At 46.7% G+C, this 21,863-nt stretch overlaps 1 protein-coding gene across 1 annotated transcript in view; it reads right to left on the bottom strand.

Moving 5' to 3' along the window:
• LOC127186477 (myosin-10-like) overlaps positions 1-21,863 on the bottom strand; it is a gene marked incomplete at its 5' end in the record, with an annotated part of 82,555 nt that overhangs the window by 40,639 nt on the left and 20,053 nt on the right. The window contains 4 exon segments of the mRNA XM_051142828.1: positions 1,083-1,181; positions 3,369-3,432; positions 15,221-15,313; positions 21,576-21,678. Coding sequence (XP_050998785.1) covers positions 1,083-1,181; positions 3,369-3,432; positions 15,221-15,313; positions 21,576-21,678 — 359 coding nt within the window.

Below are 21,863 nucleotides of genomic sequence, written 5' to 3'. Positions count from 1 at the left end.
TCAATGGCGCACAAGATGTTTCTCACTGGTGATAGATGAGAGGGCGGAGCTGCTAATGCCCCACCCCTGCTGTCCTCAGAACTGGCTCTCTTGCAGTCTGAGAGTTCTCACAGATCACTCCTTTCCCCAATTCTTAACTATATCACCTTGAACTTCTGTTTGCTTCCCCCACACCTTCTTTCAATACTTTGAAAATCCTTTGATGAATTCCCATGACAGAGTCACTGCCTGTCTGCCAACGAAAGCCTCGGAGTCTTATTGTCCTCAAATGTTTCATCCTGAGGACTTGGTCTCTCTTTAGCAATTCTGTTTGTTGTGGAGTTTTTACTCCTTGCAGGTTTCTTAATTTCTAGTATATATATTAACTTTGCAGAAACACTGAACTTAGGACTTAATGATACTTTCTCTCAATATTTCGGAGTCAGCAAAATCTTGCTCAGCTAGAGCCAGGGTCTCACTGTGTGGCCCTGGCTGGTCTGGGACTGGAGCCAGGGTCTCACTGTGTAGCCCTGGCCGGTCTGGGACTTGAGGTAAAGTACAGTGGCTTGTGCCTCTGCCTCCTGAGTGCTGAGATGAGACCATGCTTGGGTTTAGGTTCTTTTTCAAATTAAATTTATTTTTCTGAAAAATTTTACTTTCTACTTTGCCCAGCTTTAAGTTTCCATCCTTGTGACTCACACCAAGAAACAAATGTCCACATTTACTCATTCTAGTACTAATGCAAATAGTCGTAAACCAGAGAACAAGGGCTTTTATTCTATACTTTATAAAGTAAATTAATTTTTTTACATTTCCATTATAAATGTTAGGGCAGAACCATACAAAGACAGACTTTAAGACAGGATCTCTTTATGTATCCCTGGCTGTCCTAAACTCTGTGTAAACCAGGTTGGTCTTGAATGCAGAGATCTGCCGGCCTCTGCCTCCCAACTGCTAGAATTAAAGGTATGTGCCACCATGTCCGACTCTAATTTTATTTAAAGAAAATCTCAAAATCTAATACACCAAAACTCACATGCCTGCCTCTTAAGTTCAAATGTCAAAAAGATGAACGCAGAAGAGCGAAGAACCCCTCTACTTACACTTCAGGTGCTCCCCTGCTCCAGACAGCAGCTGGTAGAAGATATGAAACGTACGCTCATCTTTAGCTTGACGAACAGCACGAGACTTTTCCAGAAGGTCTGAGCAGAGGTGGTCAGGGTACAACAACAAAGGTGGGTCCTTGTGCAAAGTCTACACACAACTTCCTTTCTCAGCTATACGTCAGCTTTGTTATAGGGAAACATTCTAAACAACTGTGCATGAGGAAAAAAATCCAGCTTATGCCTCTTATTAATTTTCTAGACTCACTGGGCTGGGCGGGAACTGAACACATCACATGTGTCCCTGTCCCACCACCACACAGTGCTGTGGACCATGTTAAAAGGGCACAGAACGACACACAGGGAAGAAAGTGCAGTTGCTAAGGTAGGAGCTACACAACTCCAGAACATCACAGGTTTGTAAATAAGGAACAGACCCAGATTAGCCGGAGGAGACGGTTAACAAACGGTGGAGCTAAGATAAAGGCTTGGCAGTGTTACTTTTCTTGTGTGGCACAGTCCTGACAAAAGTCACTCAAGGGCGGGAAAGCTGTCTGGGCTCACAGTTTAAGTCCATCGTGGCGGGGACGACATGGCAGCAAGTGCATGAAGCAGGTGGTCACACGGCATCCAGCCAGGAAACAGAAATGAGGGCTAGTCCTCAGCTTGCTTTCCCGTTAGCTCCAGGACCTCTGGTCATGGATGGCCTGCGCACTTTCACTCGGCACAGAGAATTCCTACACAGTATAGACCCACACAGTCATTTTCACGGGGATGCTAAGTCCCACTGAGCAGATAATCAGGATTGACCGTCACCACGTGATCCCAACCACACATGTCTGACCTATCTGCTGCTGAGACAGCACCCTTGTCAAAAACCTGTGCGTGAGCTGGGTGCCTGCCCTGAGACCTTGCTCTTGGGGTTCTTCTCCTGAGCTCTTTGACAACCGTTGCTACACTGACCACTGCCCTTCCGTTCCCTGCACTGAAGAGGGAGAGAGCACAGCCGAAAGCAGGAAGCCATCCACTGGCCTGGGCTTCCGGGGGCAAAACTCCGCAGAAGCAGCACCTGAAGTTCAGACAAAGCACACCCTCCTCCTGTGACCTCGGGCTCAGGGTGAGGCTCGCTGGGACCTCCTCAGTATTAGCGCTGCCATAGTCTGAGGGGCCACAGGCACACTGGGTGCTCATGAACTGTTTTATTGCTTTGCAAACTGATAGTCTCTTCGAAGGGGGTACATCCTTCCTGGGGCTACCAATGAATTCTGTATGTGTGACATAGCCTAAATTCTAAGTGAGATTGTCCCTTAGTTCTCAGCAATTTGGTTAAAAAAAGAGTCTGTGGAAGGTGTAATTAGCAGACTAGTGTGAACTGAGGGAAATGATAAACTCACTGCGTCATCACCCGGCTTGGCTTTGAAGGTATAAAATTCTACTCAGTTAACAGGAACATTTCCACCTAGCCTTCACCTATAGCAAATGAATCTCTATCACTACAGTTTATTTATGATCTCACAATTATTTATTTACTATCTCACTAATCAAACAGGAATTGTGTGTGTGTCAGGGTCAAATCCAGGGCTAAGCAAATACTTCGAGCTATCTTCCCAGTCTCTCTAAATGTGTTTCATATTTTCCTATTACTCTTTCCAGCTACTCTATACAATGACATTTCCTAGGAATATTCTATGTATCTGACATGTCTGTTTTTGTCTTCACTTTATTAACATAAACTGAAATTTCGTTAACTCCTTAATTCCATAGGTTTGTCTCATGAGCAGAGGCACAGCCTAGGAGCACCCTAAGAATATGGTAAGCAGTGAGCAAACAGCCCCGCTGCCCAGGCCCACAGCACAGGGTGTGAGACTCCCCACACTCAGGCCCACAACCCTGTGGCTGGTTTTCTGAACACACGGGGACCTGAGTGAGTTTATGAGCACCACGTGCATGCAGGTGCCTGTGGAGGACAGGACTCTGCATGGATCTCCTGGAAATGGGGTGACATGCAGTAGTGAGCGGTCTAGCTGGGCATCAAACCAGTGACCCTGCAAGAGCAGCAGGTGTGAGCTGTTAACTGCTGAGCCGCCTTTCCAGCCTTTGTGGCCCTTTTTTTAAAACAACAACAAAAATATCCATCCCATTTTGGAGCTGAGGACCCGTAACTGAAAGTACCTGCATGTGTCCCAGCGTCCCTCACCTTCTCCCACCTGGCATGATATCATGGGTGATGCTTAAGGCTGCAGGAAAATCTACAGTTACTTTGGACTCAACTGTGAAAAAGGATACATGTTTCAATGTTGGCCCCAACAATGTAGCCAGTTACATCAAAGTTGATCCGAATAAACTTGCCCTGAAAATAAAGAGAAAACTGAAGATGAATAAGGACACAGAGGAGTGGATCCACTTGCCTTGAATACCAAAGAGAGCCTCACCAGCAGCAAAGGTTAGCAGAAGGGAGACCACTGTCCTAGCCTGCACCGGAACAAAGCTGGCAGCCGAAGCTGACAGGCGGATCAATAAAGCGCCCACTGCTCAGAGGGCAGCTTGGTCCCTGGCACCACACCCGGTTTGCAACCAGTCACAACTCCATGTCAGGGGCCTGGCAGCCTGCTCTGGCTTCCCCAGGTGCCATGCATTTGGCACACATCGCAAATGTGCATACGCATTTAAAAAAAAAAAAAAAGTAAAATCTTAAAAGGAAAGGGGGGTGGGCAGTGAATAGGAATTAATGCCAGCCACTTAGAACTTGAAGGCTTTTCTAAGTAGTGTGTGTGAGGCAGGAGGCATCTCAGAGGACCACCACAGCTAGTTGGACTTCATCAACCCTTAGCTTTTTGAAATTTTAAATAGAGATTTTGTAGGAAAACAGAAATGCATTAAAAAGTGGAGAGTGAGGGAACATGAAGAGACACATAAAGATAGCAAAGCAGAGTCATTCCTTCTAAAATGCTGACCTTTTAAAAAAATTTATTTATTATGTATACAGTGTTCTGTCTGCATGCATGTGCACCTGCAGGCCAGAAGAGGGCACCAGATCACATTATAGATGGCTGTGAGCCACCATGTGGTTACTGGGAATTGAACTAAGGACCTCTGGAAGAGCAGGTGGCGCGCTTAACCACTGAGCCATCTCTCCAGCCCAAAATGCTGAACGTTTTATAAACGCTAAACACCTTGACTCTCTTATATGCCCTTGGGAGAGAAAAGGCTGGGTTATGGCTCAGTGACACAATGCTGGCTGAGCAAGCCCCAACATTCCTGCCACAGACAAAGGAGAAAGAGAAAACAGTGATTGTCCCATAATTCTTTGATAGTTATTACACTGACTACACAAACTGGTCAAGACAGCTGAAAAACAGGAAAGGGGAGACAAGGATAAACCCGATTGTCGCTTACTCTACATTATAAGACATAAAAGGCCAAGTCAAACACTTCATACACAGGACCGTGAACGGAGCCTGAGAAGGCCTCATTCTGGAACTAATACTCATCATAAGGCTCAGCGGTCACTCTCCGAGGGAGCCATGCTCCTGAGCCGGGGTGGGGGGTGGGGCGGGAAGGCCTGGGACTTAGCCGCCCTCTGTTCGCTGTGAGCCTTACATACAAGATATTTCCTGTTTTTTCAGTTGTTCCTTGAAAGTTTAAAGTAGGCCACAGAAAAGGTATCTAAGTCTTCTGTCACACCTTTTTACATATTGAGAAACAGGCTGAGGTGGTTTGAGAGACAATGGCCCCATAGGCATACATGTCTCTGTTGGACTGTTTAAAAGAATTAGGAGGTTTGGCCTTGTTGGAAGAGCGGTGTCACTGGGGCTGGGCTTTGAGGTTTCCAAGGCCCACACCAGGGCCAGTCTTAGTAGCTCTCTCTGCTTCCAACCTGGCGGTCCCACGTGAGCACCCAAGCTCCTGCTCTAGTGCGTGCCTGCCTGCCTGCCGCCTCGCTCCCCTCCATGACACAACTGTCGTGTGGACTAAGCCTCTGAAACTGTGAGCCCCCAAGGAAATGCTATTTTCTATAAGCTGCCTTGGTCATGGTGTTTCCTCACAGTAACGGAAAAATAACTAAGACACAGGCCAGATGCAATGGTCACTACAGTAGTCTCTCAGGCAATCCCATCTTTTAAAATTTATTTATTTGTATATGTATGTGTCTACATGGGTTTATGTTTACCACCTGTGTGCAGGAGTCCAGAGAGGCCAGAAGAAGTTGTCAGATCCCCAGGCCCCGGGCTGCAGGCTGGAGTAAGCCACCCGATGTGGGTGCTAGGAACCCAACTCAGTTCCTTTGGAAAAACAGCAAGTGCTCTTACGCACTGAACCATCTTCCCAGTCTCCAGCCCCAATGCCCTTATCATCTTAAACTTCGGGGGCGGGATGCTGGCTTGAACTTGGGGTTTGAGCATGCTAGGCGAGCATGTCATCGACTGGGCTGCACCCCCAACTGTTATTTTCATCTTTGTAGTATAGCTGGTAATACTTATAAAACAATGGTCTGATTCTCCGGATGATGAAACAGCACAATGTTTTAACATGGAATGAAAATATCATGAATACTCCATCTGTTTCTAAGATTTAGAAAACAGCCCAGTGGATCCATATGGTAATTACAAGACAGTGCATTTTATTCCATTTAAAGATAAGTTTATTTTGTCTTTGTTCCTGAGATGAACCCCAACACTCCCCAAGAAAGAATAAGGTTAAACCATTATTCCATATGGATAGTTAACTGTTAAAAAAAAAAAAAAAACCAAACTAAAATTAGGTCCTGATGTTATAAAAGTGGGTTAAAATTCTCCATAAATTTTAAACAGCTGTTCCATCCATACGATACTCACTGAGTTAATTAAGAGCTGCTATTTTAAGAGACAGTAGCAAAAGACGGTTTATTCCAAGGCTACAAAGCGCACAATGCCAGAGCTGAAGCACGTAGCTCTCAAGCCCCCGGCTCACCGCCACAGGAAGGCTCCTCAAAACCATCAGTGTCGCCCGATTCCGAAGCACAAGCTCACAGCGGTTCACCAACGTGGGCAACTTCTTCACTGAGTGTGTCCCAGTATACTGCCTCACTGAAAGTAGAACTGCCACGTGGTTGAGCTACACCAGGCCTGGGTGTGTACCCCCAGAGGAGATGAAGCCAGAGCACAGGGGACACCATCGTACCCGTGGCTGTCACAGCAGTGTTCACATGGCCAAGATGTGGAACCAGCCTAGGTGCCTGTCAGCAGGTGGACTGCATACTGTATGTGTGTACAGATTATATGTATTATGTGTGTGTGTGTGTGTGTGTGTGTGTGTGTGTGTGTGTGTGTATCATACAGAGGGGTTTATTCAAGCAGAAAGAAGAATGAAATCATAACATTTTCAGGACAATGGTGGATGGCACTGGGGGGTAAAAGTGAGTAGCTTAAAAAGAGATTTTAAAAAAAGATTTCTTTATGTGTATGTGTGCTCTATCTGCATGCACACCTGCAGGCCAGAAGGCAGAATCAGATCCCAAGTATAGATGGCTGGGAACCACCATGTAGTTTCTGGGAATCAAATTCGGGATCTCTGGAAGGGCAGACACTGCTCTTAACTGCTGAGCCATGTCTTCTGGGCCAAGATGATAGATTTTTAGGAAGAAAAAAATGGGTGGCTGGGGAAAGGACAGCAGAGTCCAAAGAGAAATGGAAGAAAATTTGGCTTTCATAATTGTTAATCTACAAGTGAATGTTCTGAAATAACTTAGCTATGTGGCTACCTACTTGGATAAATGCTCCCATGTCCTCATTAGCTCCCTACCTCGGTTTTCTTTCCTAGCTGGGTCCACAGTAACTCTAGGTATTACAGTGTGGGCCAGAGAAAGCTCCTTGGAGCAAATAAAAAGAACTAACCAAAGAGTCAGAAAAGGGGCTCCAGCGAGGCTAGGACACAGGCCTGAAGGAAGGAAAGGGGACTGGCCGGCCTCTCCCTCCTGCTGTCTCTACACCCCCAAGAGAAACTAGCATTTCTAAAGTCAGAACATGCAAGGTTCTAGAGTAGTTTCTTCCCCAAAAACATAAAACAGCAATTTCTTAAGGTTGACAAACTACTTTTTTTTTTTTTTTTTTTTTTTTTTTGGTTTTTCGAGACAGGGTTTCTCTATGTAGCCTTGGCTGTCCTGGACTCGCTTATGTAGACCATGCTGGCCTTGAACTCACAGCAATCCACCTGCCTCTGCCTCCCAAACGCTGGGATTAAAGGTGTGCGCCACCACTGCGCAGCCAGACTACCACTCTTAAATGGAATTCATGCAGATTGTTTTACAAGATGGAACCTGCGTAGACGCTAATATAAGGTGAAATTTCAACACTCGAAAAACATCTTACTGCCGGGTGTGGTGGCGCACGCCTTTAATCCCAGCACTTGGGAGGCAGAGGCAGGTGGATCGCTGTGAGTTCAAGGCCAACCTGGTCTACATAAGCAAGTCTAGGACAGCCAAGGTTACAGAGAGAAATCCTGTCTCTAACATTTGCCTTTGGGAGTAAAAAGGGGATGGAATCTGTAGGTTAGAAAAGCCTTACACACACGCACACGCTCACACGCATACACTCACTCTAGCAAAACACAAATCCAGACTAAACTGAGAAACAAGAGTGGGTTCTCTAGCTCTTAAATATTATGTGAAGAAATCCATGCTAAACAAACTCTCTCCATATCTGATCTCAGAAATCTCAGGTTATGGTCCTCAGAATGTTCAAGCCGGATCTCACCAACAACAAGGCCACAAATATGACCATACACTGTATAGTAGTCACAGCCACACTGTGCAGTGGACGGCACTCACAGCTGTGCTTGGCCTGCTGGGAATGCCTGTTTATGGTAGTCTGTGAGAAGCACTTTCCCTCAGCTTAAGGCCTATACAGAGGCTTTAGAACGCCGTGCAGTAAGCCAGAACTACACCCAGCCTTAAAATACAAGCTGCTTAGAAATTCCATTTTAACAGGACAAACTGGATATTGCCTGTTTTAATTCTATAATGGAAAAAAAAATTATTGTTTTTTTGTTTTGTTTTTCAAGACAGAGTTTTTCTGTGTAGCCCTGGCTGTCTTGGACTCATTTTACATACCATGCTGGCCTCGAACTCACAGAGATCCACCTGTCTCTTCCTGAAGAAAAATTAACCGTCATTTAAGTTAATATTTGTTCTGAATTAAAAAATAATCCTGGCGTAGTTAAAAGCAGCTGGAGTAATTAGGCGTAATGAATTACTAGTTAGCAGCTACCATAGGGTAAAGGCAGGTTCATTTTATACTCTGCAGTTTCCCCTTCCTACTTTGGCACCTAATACCATTAAATATGAGCTATGTTTTACTTTAAACACTTGAGCAAAAATCTTAATGTATATGTACTCCATTTTAAGTGCCATCCTGGAGACAGCCATTCTCCTTAACTGAGGAGGCCATTGGAGGAGTAGTGGTTAGCCTTTAATCCAGAGGCCAGATGGCCACCTCAGGGTTCAATTATCCTAATCTCCAGAAGCTCTGCTGCTACTAAAATGAGTTTACAGGTGAAATAAGTGGCCTGTGACTAAATGTAATGGATGGATGGATGGTAGAAATCACAAGGTCAACCTGAGTAGTGTGCTGGATACGGGTTGCCCTGACCAGCAACACAAACTCTTTCCACCTGGGCATGAAGCAGACACTGGGCACTCCAGAGGGCCTGGCTCTCAAAGGGTGGAGGTGCACGCAGTGCTGCTCTGGGGTGCTGGCTGATGGCACAGACTGTCACATCCAATTCTGTCACCCGAGCTACAGCAAGTTGACCTTTCAGGTTTTGGTCAGAGGGCTTAGGGGTTTTAATGTTGTAGCACATGTGTGACACCTGTGACTTGATGTCAGTACGATCAGGGACCAGACTGAGGCGGCTCTGGTGCCTTACCTGGCTCTAAGTGCTGGAGGCTAATTATCTACCACGGGGCACAGCAGAGCTACATGGCTAAACTGGCTCAGGTTGGTTTGACAGCAGAACACAATTAATGAAGAAATAGAGCACGCATGCAAATAGCTTTCTGAGCAATCTGAGCGGCTTCAAACAAACAGCTCAAGTCCTGCTGCAAAGGTTCGCTGTGCCGGCCACTGCTCATGCCTCCATCTGGAACGCATTCTGCTTCCCATAAACAGAACTGGACTAACTGCGATAATGATTTTCAGATGGCAATGCTCTCCTGAAGAATCCCTTAACACGAACCACATGCCAGCATCTTCAGAAGAAAAGATCTCTTCAGGAAATTAGCTGGCTAGATCAGATCAAAGAAACGGAACCAAATGGATTCTAAAGCTCAGAGGCTACAGCTTCAAGCATCTTCCCTGCAAGCACGTGGCTTGAAACAAGATGGCACGAACTACTTCTTGGTCAGCATCGCATCACGTGGCGCAGGGTGACACCGACCCCAACCCGAGGCCTGTCGTCCATGGAGCCACGTGCCTCCCTCCCACATAACTCCAACCCACACGTAAGGCACAGTGAGCAACTGTACACGGCACGGCATGTCACTGAGGATATTAATGTTTAAGCCAAAATGAAGGAGTCTGACGGGGCAGGATCTAGTTTGCCCAGTGGGACATTCCCCAGTCTTACAGTGTGACTGGCACGAAGGGCATTTTGATGAACTGCACCTGTAATACGTCTACTTACACTGTGAGGAGCGGCACTGGAACCAAGTGCACAGTGGGGAACAAGGCAGACGTGGCCGCTCCTGGCTAAGCGCCCATATTCCCAGGGGAGGGAGGGCAATCAAAGTAATTGGCTACTGGCAGTGGGAAGACTGGGTGTAATCACTGACTGCCATGAGCTGTGAGGAAACAGGAGCCCCAGAACCTCCTCAGGTGGTGTCAGGCAGGTGGGGGGCAGGGAGAAATGTGCTCCTCTCTCAAAAACACATTCAGGAGGTTTCACTGCCACCTGGGACACAGGCCCGGAGGAAAGATCTGAATTCCCAGCTGTTTTGACTTCCCAGGTTTTTGTTGTTTTTATTTTGCTTTAATGAGCTTAAGTAGCTTTTTTATACCATTCAATTTATTGACATAAGACATAATGGAACAAATCCTGAAAGAAAACTTTCCATTTAAAGTATGCTAAACCACAGAGACAGATACCACTTGAGCAGCACAATTACTTGGCAAAGAAGAGATGTTTAATAATTAATTGAATCACACAATAAACCAACACTCAAAATTTAATTTAAAATTAATTTAAAATTAAAATTTAATTAAAAATCATCCCTGGTCCCTGAGGACCAAAGGCAGCAAGCACAGAGGAATCTGGAAAGGACAGCTTAACTGTACAGTGTTCAGTGAAGTTACAAAATCATCTCTTATGAAACTACTCAAACCAGACACCTGTTTTAAAAGTGTCATGTAGCCAACCCTATGATACTAGCAGAAACCTGCAAAACCATTTCTAAGAAGCAAATGAACAAAGAAAAATCCCCAGCACTGTGCAGAAAGCGAGAAACTGGAAAAACATTTTTGCTTTTTGGTAAACAGAGTTAGGTCTAAGGTATAGCCTTAATCACTGAGGCAGGAGCTTGCGGGCAGGCACTGAAGCAGAGGCCAGAGGAAAGCTCGCTTTCTTCTGCTTGCCACGCCCACCTTCCAAGGGAGGAAGGCACTCAGTGAGCTGTGCGCTCACATCAATCCTTAATCAAGAAAATGCCTGCAGACATGCCCACGGGCCAGTCTAAGGGGCAGTTCCTCTTGCCCCTACCAATTGACAAAAACCAAGCAGCAGGGGAGCTCATGTCCTTTGCAAATAAAGCGCAGAACTGTTAACCTTACTTTGAATGCACAGTCAAGAACAGAAATCTGCAGCTTCAGCATAACTGACATCTGGGGCCAGGCAGTTCTGTTGTGGGAACTGCCCTGTGTATTACTGCATCTTAGCATCTCTGACCTCGACCCAACAGATACCCAACAGCAGTGCCAATATCCTTCCCAGTGGCTGAATGTCTCCTGGGGAGAGGAATGCTAAGGCTGGAGAGGGCTCCGCAGGGGCTGCTCTTCCAGGTTGGATTCCTGGCACTGACCAGGCAGCTCACAACTGTAACTCACTCCAGTTCTTGGGAATCCACCCCCGCCTCTGGCCTCCGTGGGCAGCAGCTACAGACACATGGTACATACTTACAAAATTGGGGAGCCAGGTGTCGCTGGTCCTCACTACTTTGTGGGTTCTTCTTTACCTCCCCACCCTGGTTTCACTCCCTATCACTAGAGAGGAGAAAGAGGAGGACAGAGGGAGAGGGGTGGGGCAGAGCCTTGAATCTAGTTTCTTTCTTTGCTTGTGACTAGTCTTTGCTACTTTGTGGGGTCTTCTTTTTCCTACCCTTTATCCCCACCACCACCTGGATTCATCCTCTATCACTAGATTTGAGAAAGAAGGGGGGAGGGGTGGGGTGGGGCAAGGGTAGGAGGGTGGGGGAGAGGGGGATCCTTGAATCTAATTTCTTTCTCCTCGTAACAAACTGCAACCAACCCCACCTGTCTGTGCTCTATCTAGTATTTATATACCCTCTGAAAAGGTCCCAGAATTCCAAACGTCACACAGTCACAGAAACTATCTGCAGCTGCCAGAGCATGAGGCAAATCAGAGTCAGCTGCTGTGGACAGTCCGAAGCTGACCCATAGCCCCACACCTGGGATTAAAACGAAAGCATATCTGTGGTTTGTTTTTGTTTTCCTGAGACAGGGTTTCTCTGTGTAGCCTTGGCTGTCCTGCATTCGCTTTGTAGACCAGGCTGGCCTTGAACTCACAGCAATCAGCCTGCTTTTGCCTCCAGAGTGCTGGGAATAAAGGCCTGCATCACCACACACCGCCCGCATATTTGTGTTTTAAAGAAATCAAAATTTCAAAATTGTTACAACTGCCAGCTAGTGGTAGCACCCGCCTTTAATCCCAGCACTCAGTGAGCAGCAGGTCTCTGAATTTGAGGCCAGCTTGATCTACAGAGTAAGTTTCAGAACAGCCAGGGCCACACAGAGAAACTGTGTCATGAGAAAACAAAAACAAAAACAAAAAAACAAAACAAAGCCCAAAACAAAAACCCACAACTAAATTAAAATATAAAAATAAAATGTAAAAAAGGATAACGTTAGTTATACGTCAGAGCCCACTATATGCCAACAAAGAGGGCCTCTAAGGATTTGGGGTAGCCAGATTGTAAGATGGCTGGATCACAGGCGTCACACCCGGTCACAGTTCCCTCCCATAGTGTCACTTCCAAGGCAGGAAGATAAAAGGCACTGAGCAGTCCCTGCCTTCCCTCTCAGGGAATATGGCCACCGTGCAGCGAGAATACTTAGGCAGCTCCAAAGAGGCTCAGCTGCTGGGGCCTGAGGCCTTCTACCACAGCTGCTGGGGCCTGGCACTTCCTGTCAAAAGCTCCCTGCACAAGCCTGGAGAAGCAGCCTCTAGCCTGTCAGGCCTTCACACGTGACAACGCTAACCGATAGTGTCATAATGACAACTTCATGGGAGGCACTGAGCCAGAAGCACCCTGCTAAGCTATGACTGAGTTTCCAACACCCAGAGATTGTGAGATAATGTTTATGTCAGTATCTTCTGGGGTTATTTGCTATAAACAACCAAATGCGAAGGGAGTGGGAAGATGCCCTGGCAGGGGTAAATTCTTAACACGCGTTGACACCATCACTATGGTATTTACCACCAACAGACATAAATCATGTTTTAGTAGCAATTTCTTTTTTTCTAGGCAAAAACAGGACTACAGTGTATCACACAGTTTCTCCTGGATTTGGAGTGTGGTTGGGAGCAGGTGTTGTGGGGGGTGGGGGAGTCAAATGCCACGAGTAGCTTGATTTATGTGGTAAAATAAAGAATTTTCCATGAAGCTGCACTTGAAAATCTTCATGGAAAAAAAGAAAAGTCACACACCAAAACTGTTTCTCCCATCCCACTAAACACAGGGCTTTTCAGGAGGGAGAATTTAAGATTCAACTGTGGCAGAGACTTAATGTGGACGGTCCAGGGAAGGCCAGGCCTCTAGTTCAAGACTCCCCAGACCTTTTCTAAATGCAGCACAGACAAGCCTCTGACGAACACAGGCATCTCACCCCACTCTGGATAAACAATGCTGAAGGAACTAGGAAATGAACATTGAATTGAGCAAATCTTCAAACAACAAACAAAACAAAACAAAACAAGCAAACATCACCATTTCCTACACAGTGGAAAGACTATCACACTTCAGCTATCTGAGGCTGAGACAGAGCAGTGGTGCCCTACTTTATGTTAAAGTTCTGGTGTATAGTGGTGCACACCTGTAATCCCAGCACTCGAAAGGCAGAGGCAGGTGGATCGCTGTGAGTTCAAGGCCAGCCTGGTCTACAAAATGAGTTCAGGACAGCTCAGGCTACACAGAGAAACCCTGTCTTGGACTGCCCCTCTCCCCAAAAAGGAAAAGCACATCTCTATCATTTAACCCGCACGGCTAGAGGCTGTTTACTGGGCTAGGCCTCTGAACAACTAAGCCTGGTCCCTTCCACTAGTCACAAAACCCATGCCACCAATATACACGCACCCCACAGTGCTACACACCCAGTCTTAAAAAGCATGTAGCAATGGCATTATGCTCTCTAAAATGTTCATAAAAGGATGGTTAGAGGTAAGATGCCTCTTATCCTGCTGTGCTTGACTTTCACCAATACTTAGGAGAGAAAAGGAAAAATATAGTCAAATTCAAATAACTTAGGTACAAATAACTGAACGTTAAAGTTTCTTGGATAATAGAAAAACAACAACAACAACAAAACCAAACAAACAAAAAACCAAAAAAAAAAAAAAAAAAAAACCAAAAACAAACACACACACACACACACACACACACACACACACACCCCTCTCCCCAGTCAAGCTGAGGGGAAAGAGAAGCTATTCAGGAATTAGCGTAGTTGAACAGTTAGGAAAACAAGCTGTAACCCAGGCGTGGTGGCACACGCCTTTAGCCCCAGTGTTCTGGAGGCAGAGGTGAGTTCAAAGCCAGCCTGGTCTACAGTGCGAGTCACAGGACAACCAGGGCTACAAGAGAGACTCTGTCTCAAAAACAAAGAAAAGAAAAGAAGTTGTAAACAGAAGCCACACTAGTGAAAAGCATACTGTCCACATCCCATAGAATAGCTAGTCATAAAAGGGTCAACTTGGGGCTGGAGAGATGGCTCAGAGGTTAAGTCCACTGGCTGCCCTTCCGAAAGGTCCTGAGTTCGATTCCCAGCAACCACATGGTGCTCACAACCATCTATAATGAGCTCTGGTGCCCTCTTCTGGCCGCAGGTATACATTCAGGCAGGATTTCATATAAGTAATAAATAAATCTTAAAGAGAGAACATGGACGGCTGTCAAGCCTGTCTCCTTATAAAAATAAAATAAAAAGGACAACTCATTACACCAAAACCAACCTACACCCACTGAGGTGCCAAGTACTCAACACAGACACCGTTTATCTTAGGGTTTCTATTGCTGTGATGAAACACCAGGACCAAAAGCAATTTGGGGAGGAAGGAGTTTGTTTGGCTTATGTGTCCCAGGTCACAGTTCATCGAGGGAAGCCAAGGCAGGAACTCATGCAGGGCAGGAAGCTGGAGGCAGGGGCTGATGGAGGCCATGGAGGGCACTGCTTATCAGCTTGCTCAGCCTGCTTTCTTATAGAACCAGGGACATCAGCCCAGGAGGGGCCCCACCCACAATGGGCTGGGCCCTCCCACCTCAATCACTAATTAAGAAAATGTCCTACAAGCTGTCCTACAGCACAGTTTTATGAAGGCATTTTCTTAATTGAGGCTCGGTCCTCTCAGAGGACTATAGCTTTTTATCAAGTTGATAGAAAGCTAGCTAGCACACCAGTGTCTATGCAATCACAGAACAGAATGACCGGCCACGGTAAGGAAGCGGGTGCAGAGTTCTTATGCAATTACGTGTCCACATAAAAACAGATGAAATGAAATACAACTACAGTCACGTTCATATGTGGTTACCAGAAGAAACTACATCTATTAACTAGCCTTTCTTAACATCTAAAAAGAAAATCGATTCATTTGCTCACGTCACAGTGGACATTTCATGAGAAATCTGTGGAAGTCCAGGTTTGGGCTTTTCTACTTACAAAGCGAGATGAATTATCATTTTTCACAGTCTTCGCATTTCCAAATGATTCCAGAATTGGATTTGCTTGTAACAGCTGCCGTTCAAGTTCCCCCTAAAAGACATCACACACACACAGACATATACACACGTTAATCTCATGGCTTTACTTCAGTCCTCAGGATGAAAACAGGACTACAAAGCCCCCTCTTCCTGTCATTTTCATCCTGCTGTGCCAGCGGCCTCTGCTGGCTCCTCACCCCTGGTTATGGTAATGAGCTCTGGCGAGAGAAGGAGGGAATGGGCACTCAGAGAGGTCACAAGAGAAAATGTCGTGATGGGCAGATAACAATTTAAACCAGGCAGAAAATAAAACAGAGCAATCAGTTTTCGTGACGCGATGTGGGGTGGCACTTGTTGGGGTGACACTCCGCAGTTAACTTTCATCCTGCTGTGGGCGGGGATCTGAGGTGGCTGACAAGCCCCACCAGCCGGGTGTGCGCTGCCATCGTCCCCAGTGCTTCCATACAGCGCATCACCACAGCGTGGACAGGACGACAGCCCCACCTGGCACAGCTGGCAAGGCACTCACGTCACTAGTAAGTGCAACACGTGGCATAAAGCGTGCTCTAGTCACTCTTTATATGTAAACTTCACAAACGAGAGGCGGAAGAGCATGAAGCACCCCAGAAAGCCGTGGGAGAGAGCAAGAGCCAGGCCAAGAACACTGCACAGTGATGTTGTGTTTGGGGGATGTAATTTCAGACTTATCTTTTATGATCTACATAAATCTGTTTTTCCCCAAAATCTTATCCCTATGCTTTGAATTGCCCACAACATTCTAGACCTAAAGAAAATAAACAAATAGAAACCCCTAGCAAATGTGACTCTCTAAGCAAAAAGAATGAAATATAAAGAAACTCATGTACTGTTTTAAAGCTAGTGGTCATCCAGATGCATGGTGCATGAAGCACGCCACCATCAAATCTCAGAACAGGAACCCACGCATTCTGGGCTATTACATGGATCTGGGGCGTCAACAAAGCCAACCGAAGAGCTCACAGTTTCAGCATCCCTCAGTGGGACTCTGTCACGTGATGCAGTCTGAAGGGCAGGGCAGTGTAAGCAGAGCAGCTGATGTCGACCGGGACTGCCCAGACCCTCACAGGCCGTGGCCACAGCCGAGCACTGTGTCCTGCTGAAGCAGTCGGGGACTGGTCCTGTCTTGTGGATTTGCTGCCTCGCATCACTTCACTTTCTGGCCATTAGATAACTTTCTCTCTCTACACTGAATCTTGCAGTTTATTGGCTTAAACACTCAATGGCAATCTGTCTATTATATGCTAACAATATTTCTCCTTCCTTCCTTCTTTGCCTTCCTTCCTTCTTTTTTCTTTTGGATCTTTTAGGACAGAGGCTCATTATGCAGCCCTGGCTGTCCTTGAACTTACTAGGTGGACCAGGCTGGCCTCCAACTCACAGGGATCCACCTGCCTCTGCCTTCTGATTGCTGGGATTAAGGGCACGTGTCACCAATCCCGGCCACTAAATTTTCTTAAAGATGGCTGGAGTCCTGAACTACTTTTGATTACTGAGAGCTACTACTACTACTGTCTGGTACGGGCTGGAGATAAGGCTCAGGGGAGCGTGCTGCAGGCTGTGGGGAGTGGCAGAGAGGGGGTCAGTCACCGTTCTGTGAGCCATCACTTCCACCAGCATGCCTGTGTCTGAGATCTTGCAGTGCACTGATTTTGTACCAGCTGTTTAAGCCTCCGAAGGCTCCTTCTCTCCTCAGTGACCTCTGTGTACTGTATGGATGCTTCGTCTGTGAAAAGCCGCTAATTGACCTATAGCTGAGGCAAAACACAGGAGGGAGGAGTTCTGGTAGAGAGTGAATGCTGGAATGGAGGGAAACGTGTGGGGAACTGGCCTGGGACACTGAGGCGGACAGACACATGAAACCTGAGCTGAGGTGACCAGCCACGTGGTAGAACTTAGAATGCCATATACAGGATGTTAGTTCTGAGCAAGCCAAGGACATGCTTAGCTATAGTGCCTTTTGTAAATATATGTAAGCCTGGAGTTATTATTTCTGGAAACAAGGGTATGGGTAAAAACACAAATTATAGAAAATCCCTTTCTACAGGGGATAGGGATGCAGGAATTGTCAGGGAAACTGATGCTCTGGTAAGTGAGGCCCGTACTGTAACACAGATTCCTTAAAATCATGTATCATCCTGCCAAATCATGATTAAAAGTTTGCTAATCTTTTTTTGTTTGGTTGGTATTTTTGCCGGGGGTGGGGTGGTAGTGGTGGTGGTGTTCTGAGACAGGGTCTCTCTGTGTAGCGTTGGCTGTCTTGGACTCTCTTTGTAGACCAGGCTGGCCTCGAACTCACAGCGATCCGCCTGCCCCTGCCTCCTGAGTGCTGGGATTAAAGGCGTGCGCTGCCACTGCGCCTGGCTTTTTGATAATCTATCTCAGGTGCTTTCCTAACTTGGAAGAGAAACAAGTGTAGCAGTTCTGGTTCCGTGTCCTTCGACATGGCAACAGACACTCCGGGTCACACTTACCTCACCGATCCCTTCCCCTTATCTTGGTCGCTAACAAGTTGAAATGACTCAGGAAATGTTTGAGCAGATGCACAGTATGTCCTAAAACCCCTAGGAGTGTCTGGGAAGGGCATGGCTGTGAGCCAAGGGCAGCCCTAAAATCCGGTCTGAGGGGTAAAGTCATGAAGCAGGTGCCACTGCTGTTGCCCTGACTAAGGCATCATGGGATTGCTTCTCTCCTAGCATATCTGAGACGTCAGTGAGGTCAAGCGAAGGTCTTACACAAAGCGGATATCTTCAAACTATGATCACAGTCTTACAGTTAATTAGGGAAACGGTACTTCTATCTCTAAAAACTACCTAGGGACAATGACAATTTATATTCCTACTAGAACTAGACAGTTCGCTCACTTTTGCTTATACCACAGACCCTTGGTAGGAGACGAGCAAATGCCAGGAGGACAAGGGTCTGCTGCACACTGCAGGGCCGAGCACAAGAGCCCCAGACCGCGAGAGGCGGAGGGCAGGCTGGCTTGACCACAGGTGGAAAATCAGATTCCAATCTCAAACAGCAGACTCTGGTTTCCCTGTCTCCTTGCCTTGGTTTAAGGCAATTCGGGCCTCTGAAGATGCTGAGAGGCAAGTCCATTGGCTTGAAGGCACCACTCTTAGTGCAGGTAAAGTTTTAAAACTTAGTCATTCCCAAATCTACTCTGAAATGCCCCATACTGAGGCCTGGAGCGGCGATGGACACCACTGAGCCTCCAAACAACCTGTCGGGGGCGGGGGGGGGGGGGGGGGGGGGGAGCTTGCAGCTGCCTGGTGGGTGGTGCCGAGGGCGTAAAGCCCAATATAACTTCCAATTATGTTATAAAACATATCTGAAAGTTCACAGATAAATCTTCACTTGAAGTTTACTTTTGTAACTTGAATTTTGAAGACCAGTGTTTCCCTCATTTCCTCATATTTTCAAGCAAAACATAAAAGACCTGCTGTACCACTTGGGGGTTTATACTAAAGGGCAGATATCGCCAAGTGTGCATGAGGGCACAGAGAAACAAACACTCACATGGCTCTCCTGTTTTTACCTGACTCAGCAATGAACTCAAGAACGATTAGACAATGTCCCTGAAAAACAAGGACCTAAATGTTTAAAATGGCCCAGACTGGAGCGACCCAAGCGTCTGCCGGCTGCTGAGTGGACAACGAAATGGGGCAAATTTAACACAACAGAACGTTATTAGGTCATAAAAAAAATGTTGTACTTCTAATGATGCGATGTGAGCTGGACCTTGGAAACATGACGCTTAGGGAAGGAACAGCCAGAAAACAAGTCTCGTTCACACACAGTGCACACAATATGCACTTACACAGGAGACAGCCAGCGCACTAGTGGGTGTCAGCGCAGGAGGGAACGGGAGGTGACCGCCAGCAGACATACTTGTGACGCTGAACTGTGTGGCTGTACATGTCAAACTGTATACTATGAATTGTACTGCAATATTTGACCAACAGAGTTCAATGTAAATTCGGAAACCAGTAGGAAAAAAAAGGAGAGTGGAAAGAAAAAAAGAAACTGAAACAAATAGTGACTTTGTAAGGTCAGCCCTCCGCAGGCTCTGCACCCACAACTCCAACCAAGAGCGCAATGAAAATTTTTTTTTGCAGGGGAGGGAGAAGCGCCTGTCCCTGACACATAGGCTCTCCTTTATCACCGTAACAACGACGCACACAGCATGCATATTTTAACAGGCACTGTATGCGCTCTAGTGTGACTTAAGTTACACAAGAGGACTGCACAGGCTCCCCTGAGCATCTGAGGAACTTGGCATCTGAGGAGGATGAGGACGGGCCTGGAGTTAACCTTGCCAAGGGACCAAGGGATTAATTTTAGGCTCATATTCTTCAGGGTGTTGGAGCGTAACTAAGAACCAATCTTGCACGTTTCTAAACGCATCACACAGCGACCACCGTTGACTAAGGTAGCAATGAACGTGGGGCTTATGCGCACAGCCGGCACACGCAGAGGCCTGCCACTCAGCAGGACAGACAGCGCGGCCCAACGCAGCAGCTTCCTCCTTTGGGAGGACTTGTTTCCAGGGATAGCCTGGAACGCGAGACACCGAGACACCCAAGCGTGACATGCCACTCTCACACGGCTGGATGTACTGCGGTTTGAGATGACATGAAACACAATGTAAGTGACAGCGGCTCCCGTGCGTGTTTCAGGGAACCTGGAAAATCTAAATCGTTAAATTGCTTATTTCACGTTATCTGGGGGCTCTGGGCAGATTAAAATGTCATAGAGAGTGTGCCTTGGATGCACAGAGAAAAGCTGGTTCCTTGTCTGTGCTGTCCCTCAACCACTGAAGAAGCCATACCACGGTGAGTCACTCATTAACTCTTCCAAGCTGCAGCGCTGGCCTGGACTGCAGTTAGTCACAGAGGACCATTGCAGCCCTTCATGGGTCAACAGAGCCGGGGACGGACAACTCCTTAAATGTTAAGAAAGACACCTGAGCATCTCAGCATCTGCGGCAGCTCTGGGTGTGTAGGTACGCATCATCTTTTCTTTATGTATTAGTAGATTAACTATGACTCAAGCGCACTGCTTCCTGCTTTAAATTAACACCATCACCATGCCTGCGGAAGACACACAAACCAAAACGGCTGCCGTGCCCAGGTGAGGGTCAGGCCCAAAGCCTCGTCTTGCTTCTCAAGGACCCTGGGAAGCAGGAAATGGGGTTCAGGCCTGTGTGTGGCTTGTTCAATGCTGGGAATTGTGGAGTTAAAAGGCAAGCAGCTGATAACTCTTCCAGTACTTGCCCAGCACAAAGAAAAATTCTGATTTATTGAGGATACTAACTACAACAAGGCAAGCCTTTGGGCTAAAACACACTCAGGTATAAATTACACAATGCCGTAAAACCTTAACAGATTAGAAATGCAGTTGCTTTAGAAATGCAGTACAGCTTTCAGGATTTGTGTCCCAAATTTAAAACATAATGCACAGCACACAACAAAGTTTGCACGTGCTTGCTAAATGGTAAGCAATTCTACCTAAGATGGCAGATGGACTCATCTTAAGTTTAAAGCCTTCGTAGACATGCATTTTAATGTCACGATAAAAGGGAAATGTTCAGACTCATGGGACACAACAGGAAGCACAGGCGCGCAGCGCATCGCATGAAGGAATTTCAACATTAGACCTCACGTAGACTAGATTGCGCTCAGAACCAGGGCAAGCACTCAAGACGGGAAGCAGAAGGAAAATCACCTGCCCGGGGCTTCGCTGGCTAAGGTGGTTCCTGCTGCTCATCACACAGATAAGCAGCCGTCAGTACAAAGCACCAGGCCAGGGCGCAGCAGGAGGTTCGGCTGGCACACGCAGGCTCACCAGCACTACCATGACATCTGGTACCCGTAGACTGTGTCTTTACCTTCTTATCATCCATCGACTCTTCCCACAGATGCCCCAATCCCTAGAGCTGCTACAGGCAGCAGCCACAGGCTATTCTGCGATCTGGAACGAGCCACTGCAATTATTTACAGACACTCATTTGGTGGAATTAAGACAGCTTTACAGGCACTGCTTATTAATTTATAAATTGGGCTTCAAGCCGCAGCTCTAACTCCCATTTGCCTGTGAGAAAGCCTAGTAACTTTCCCGTTCTGTGCCTGGCTCCTCCTGAATGGAGAGAGAGTGGGGCTGCTGGTGTGTGGCCAAGGAGCTGCGAGCCAGAGCAGTGAGTGGAGTAGCTGCGCTTTCCTGGTTTGCGCCTGCTATTATGAAAGAATGAAATGCAGACAAAAGCAACGACTTACAGGAATATTGTGGTCCTTTCTTCCTTTGTGTGAAGAGGCAACATGCGCGAGGTACTGAATGACTTTCTTGGTATTTTCTGTCTTCCCGGCACCCGATTCACCCCTGTGAGAAACATCAACAGCAGCTACTTTAAAAGAGCTCAGCATCTGTTCCCAAGTTATAGCTGATACAACGACACTGAGCAGAATACAATTCCGGAAAAGAAAACAAGAGAAAATTTATAGGCAACAATGATAATAGACCAAAAAAAAAAATTACCTTTTTTTGTTTGGTTGGTTGGTTTTTCA

Source organism: Acomys russatus, unplaced genomic scaffold (genome assembly GCF_903995435.1).
Source record: "Acomys russatus unplaced genomic scaffold, mAcoRus1.1, whole genome shotgun sequence".
NCBI lineage: Eukaryota > Metazoa > Chordata > Mammalia > Rodentia > Muridae > Acomys > Acomys russatus.
The sequence above is the reverse complement of the archived record's forward strand: the minus strand, read 5'-3'. Positions and strand labels throughout refer to the sequence as shown.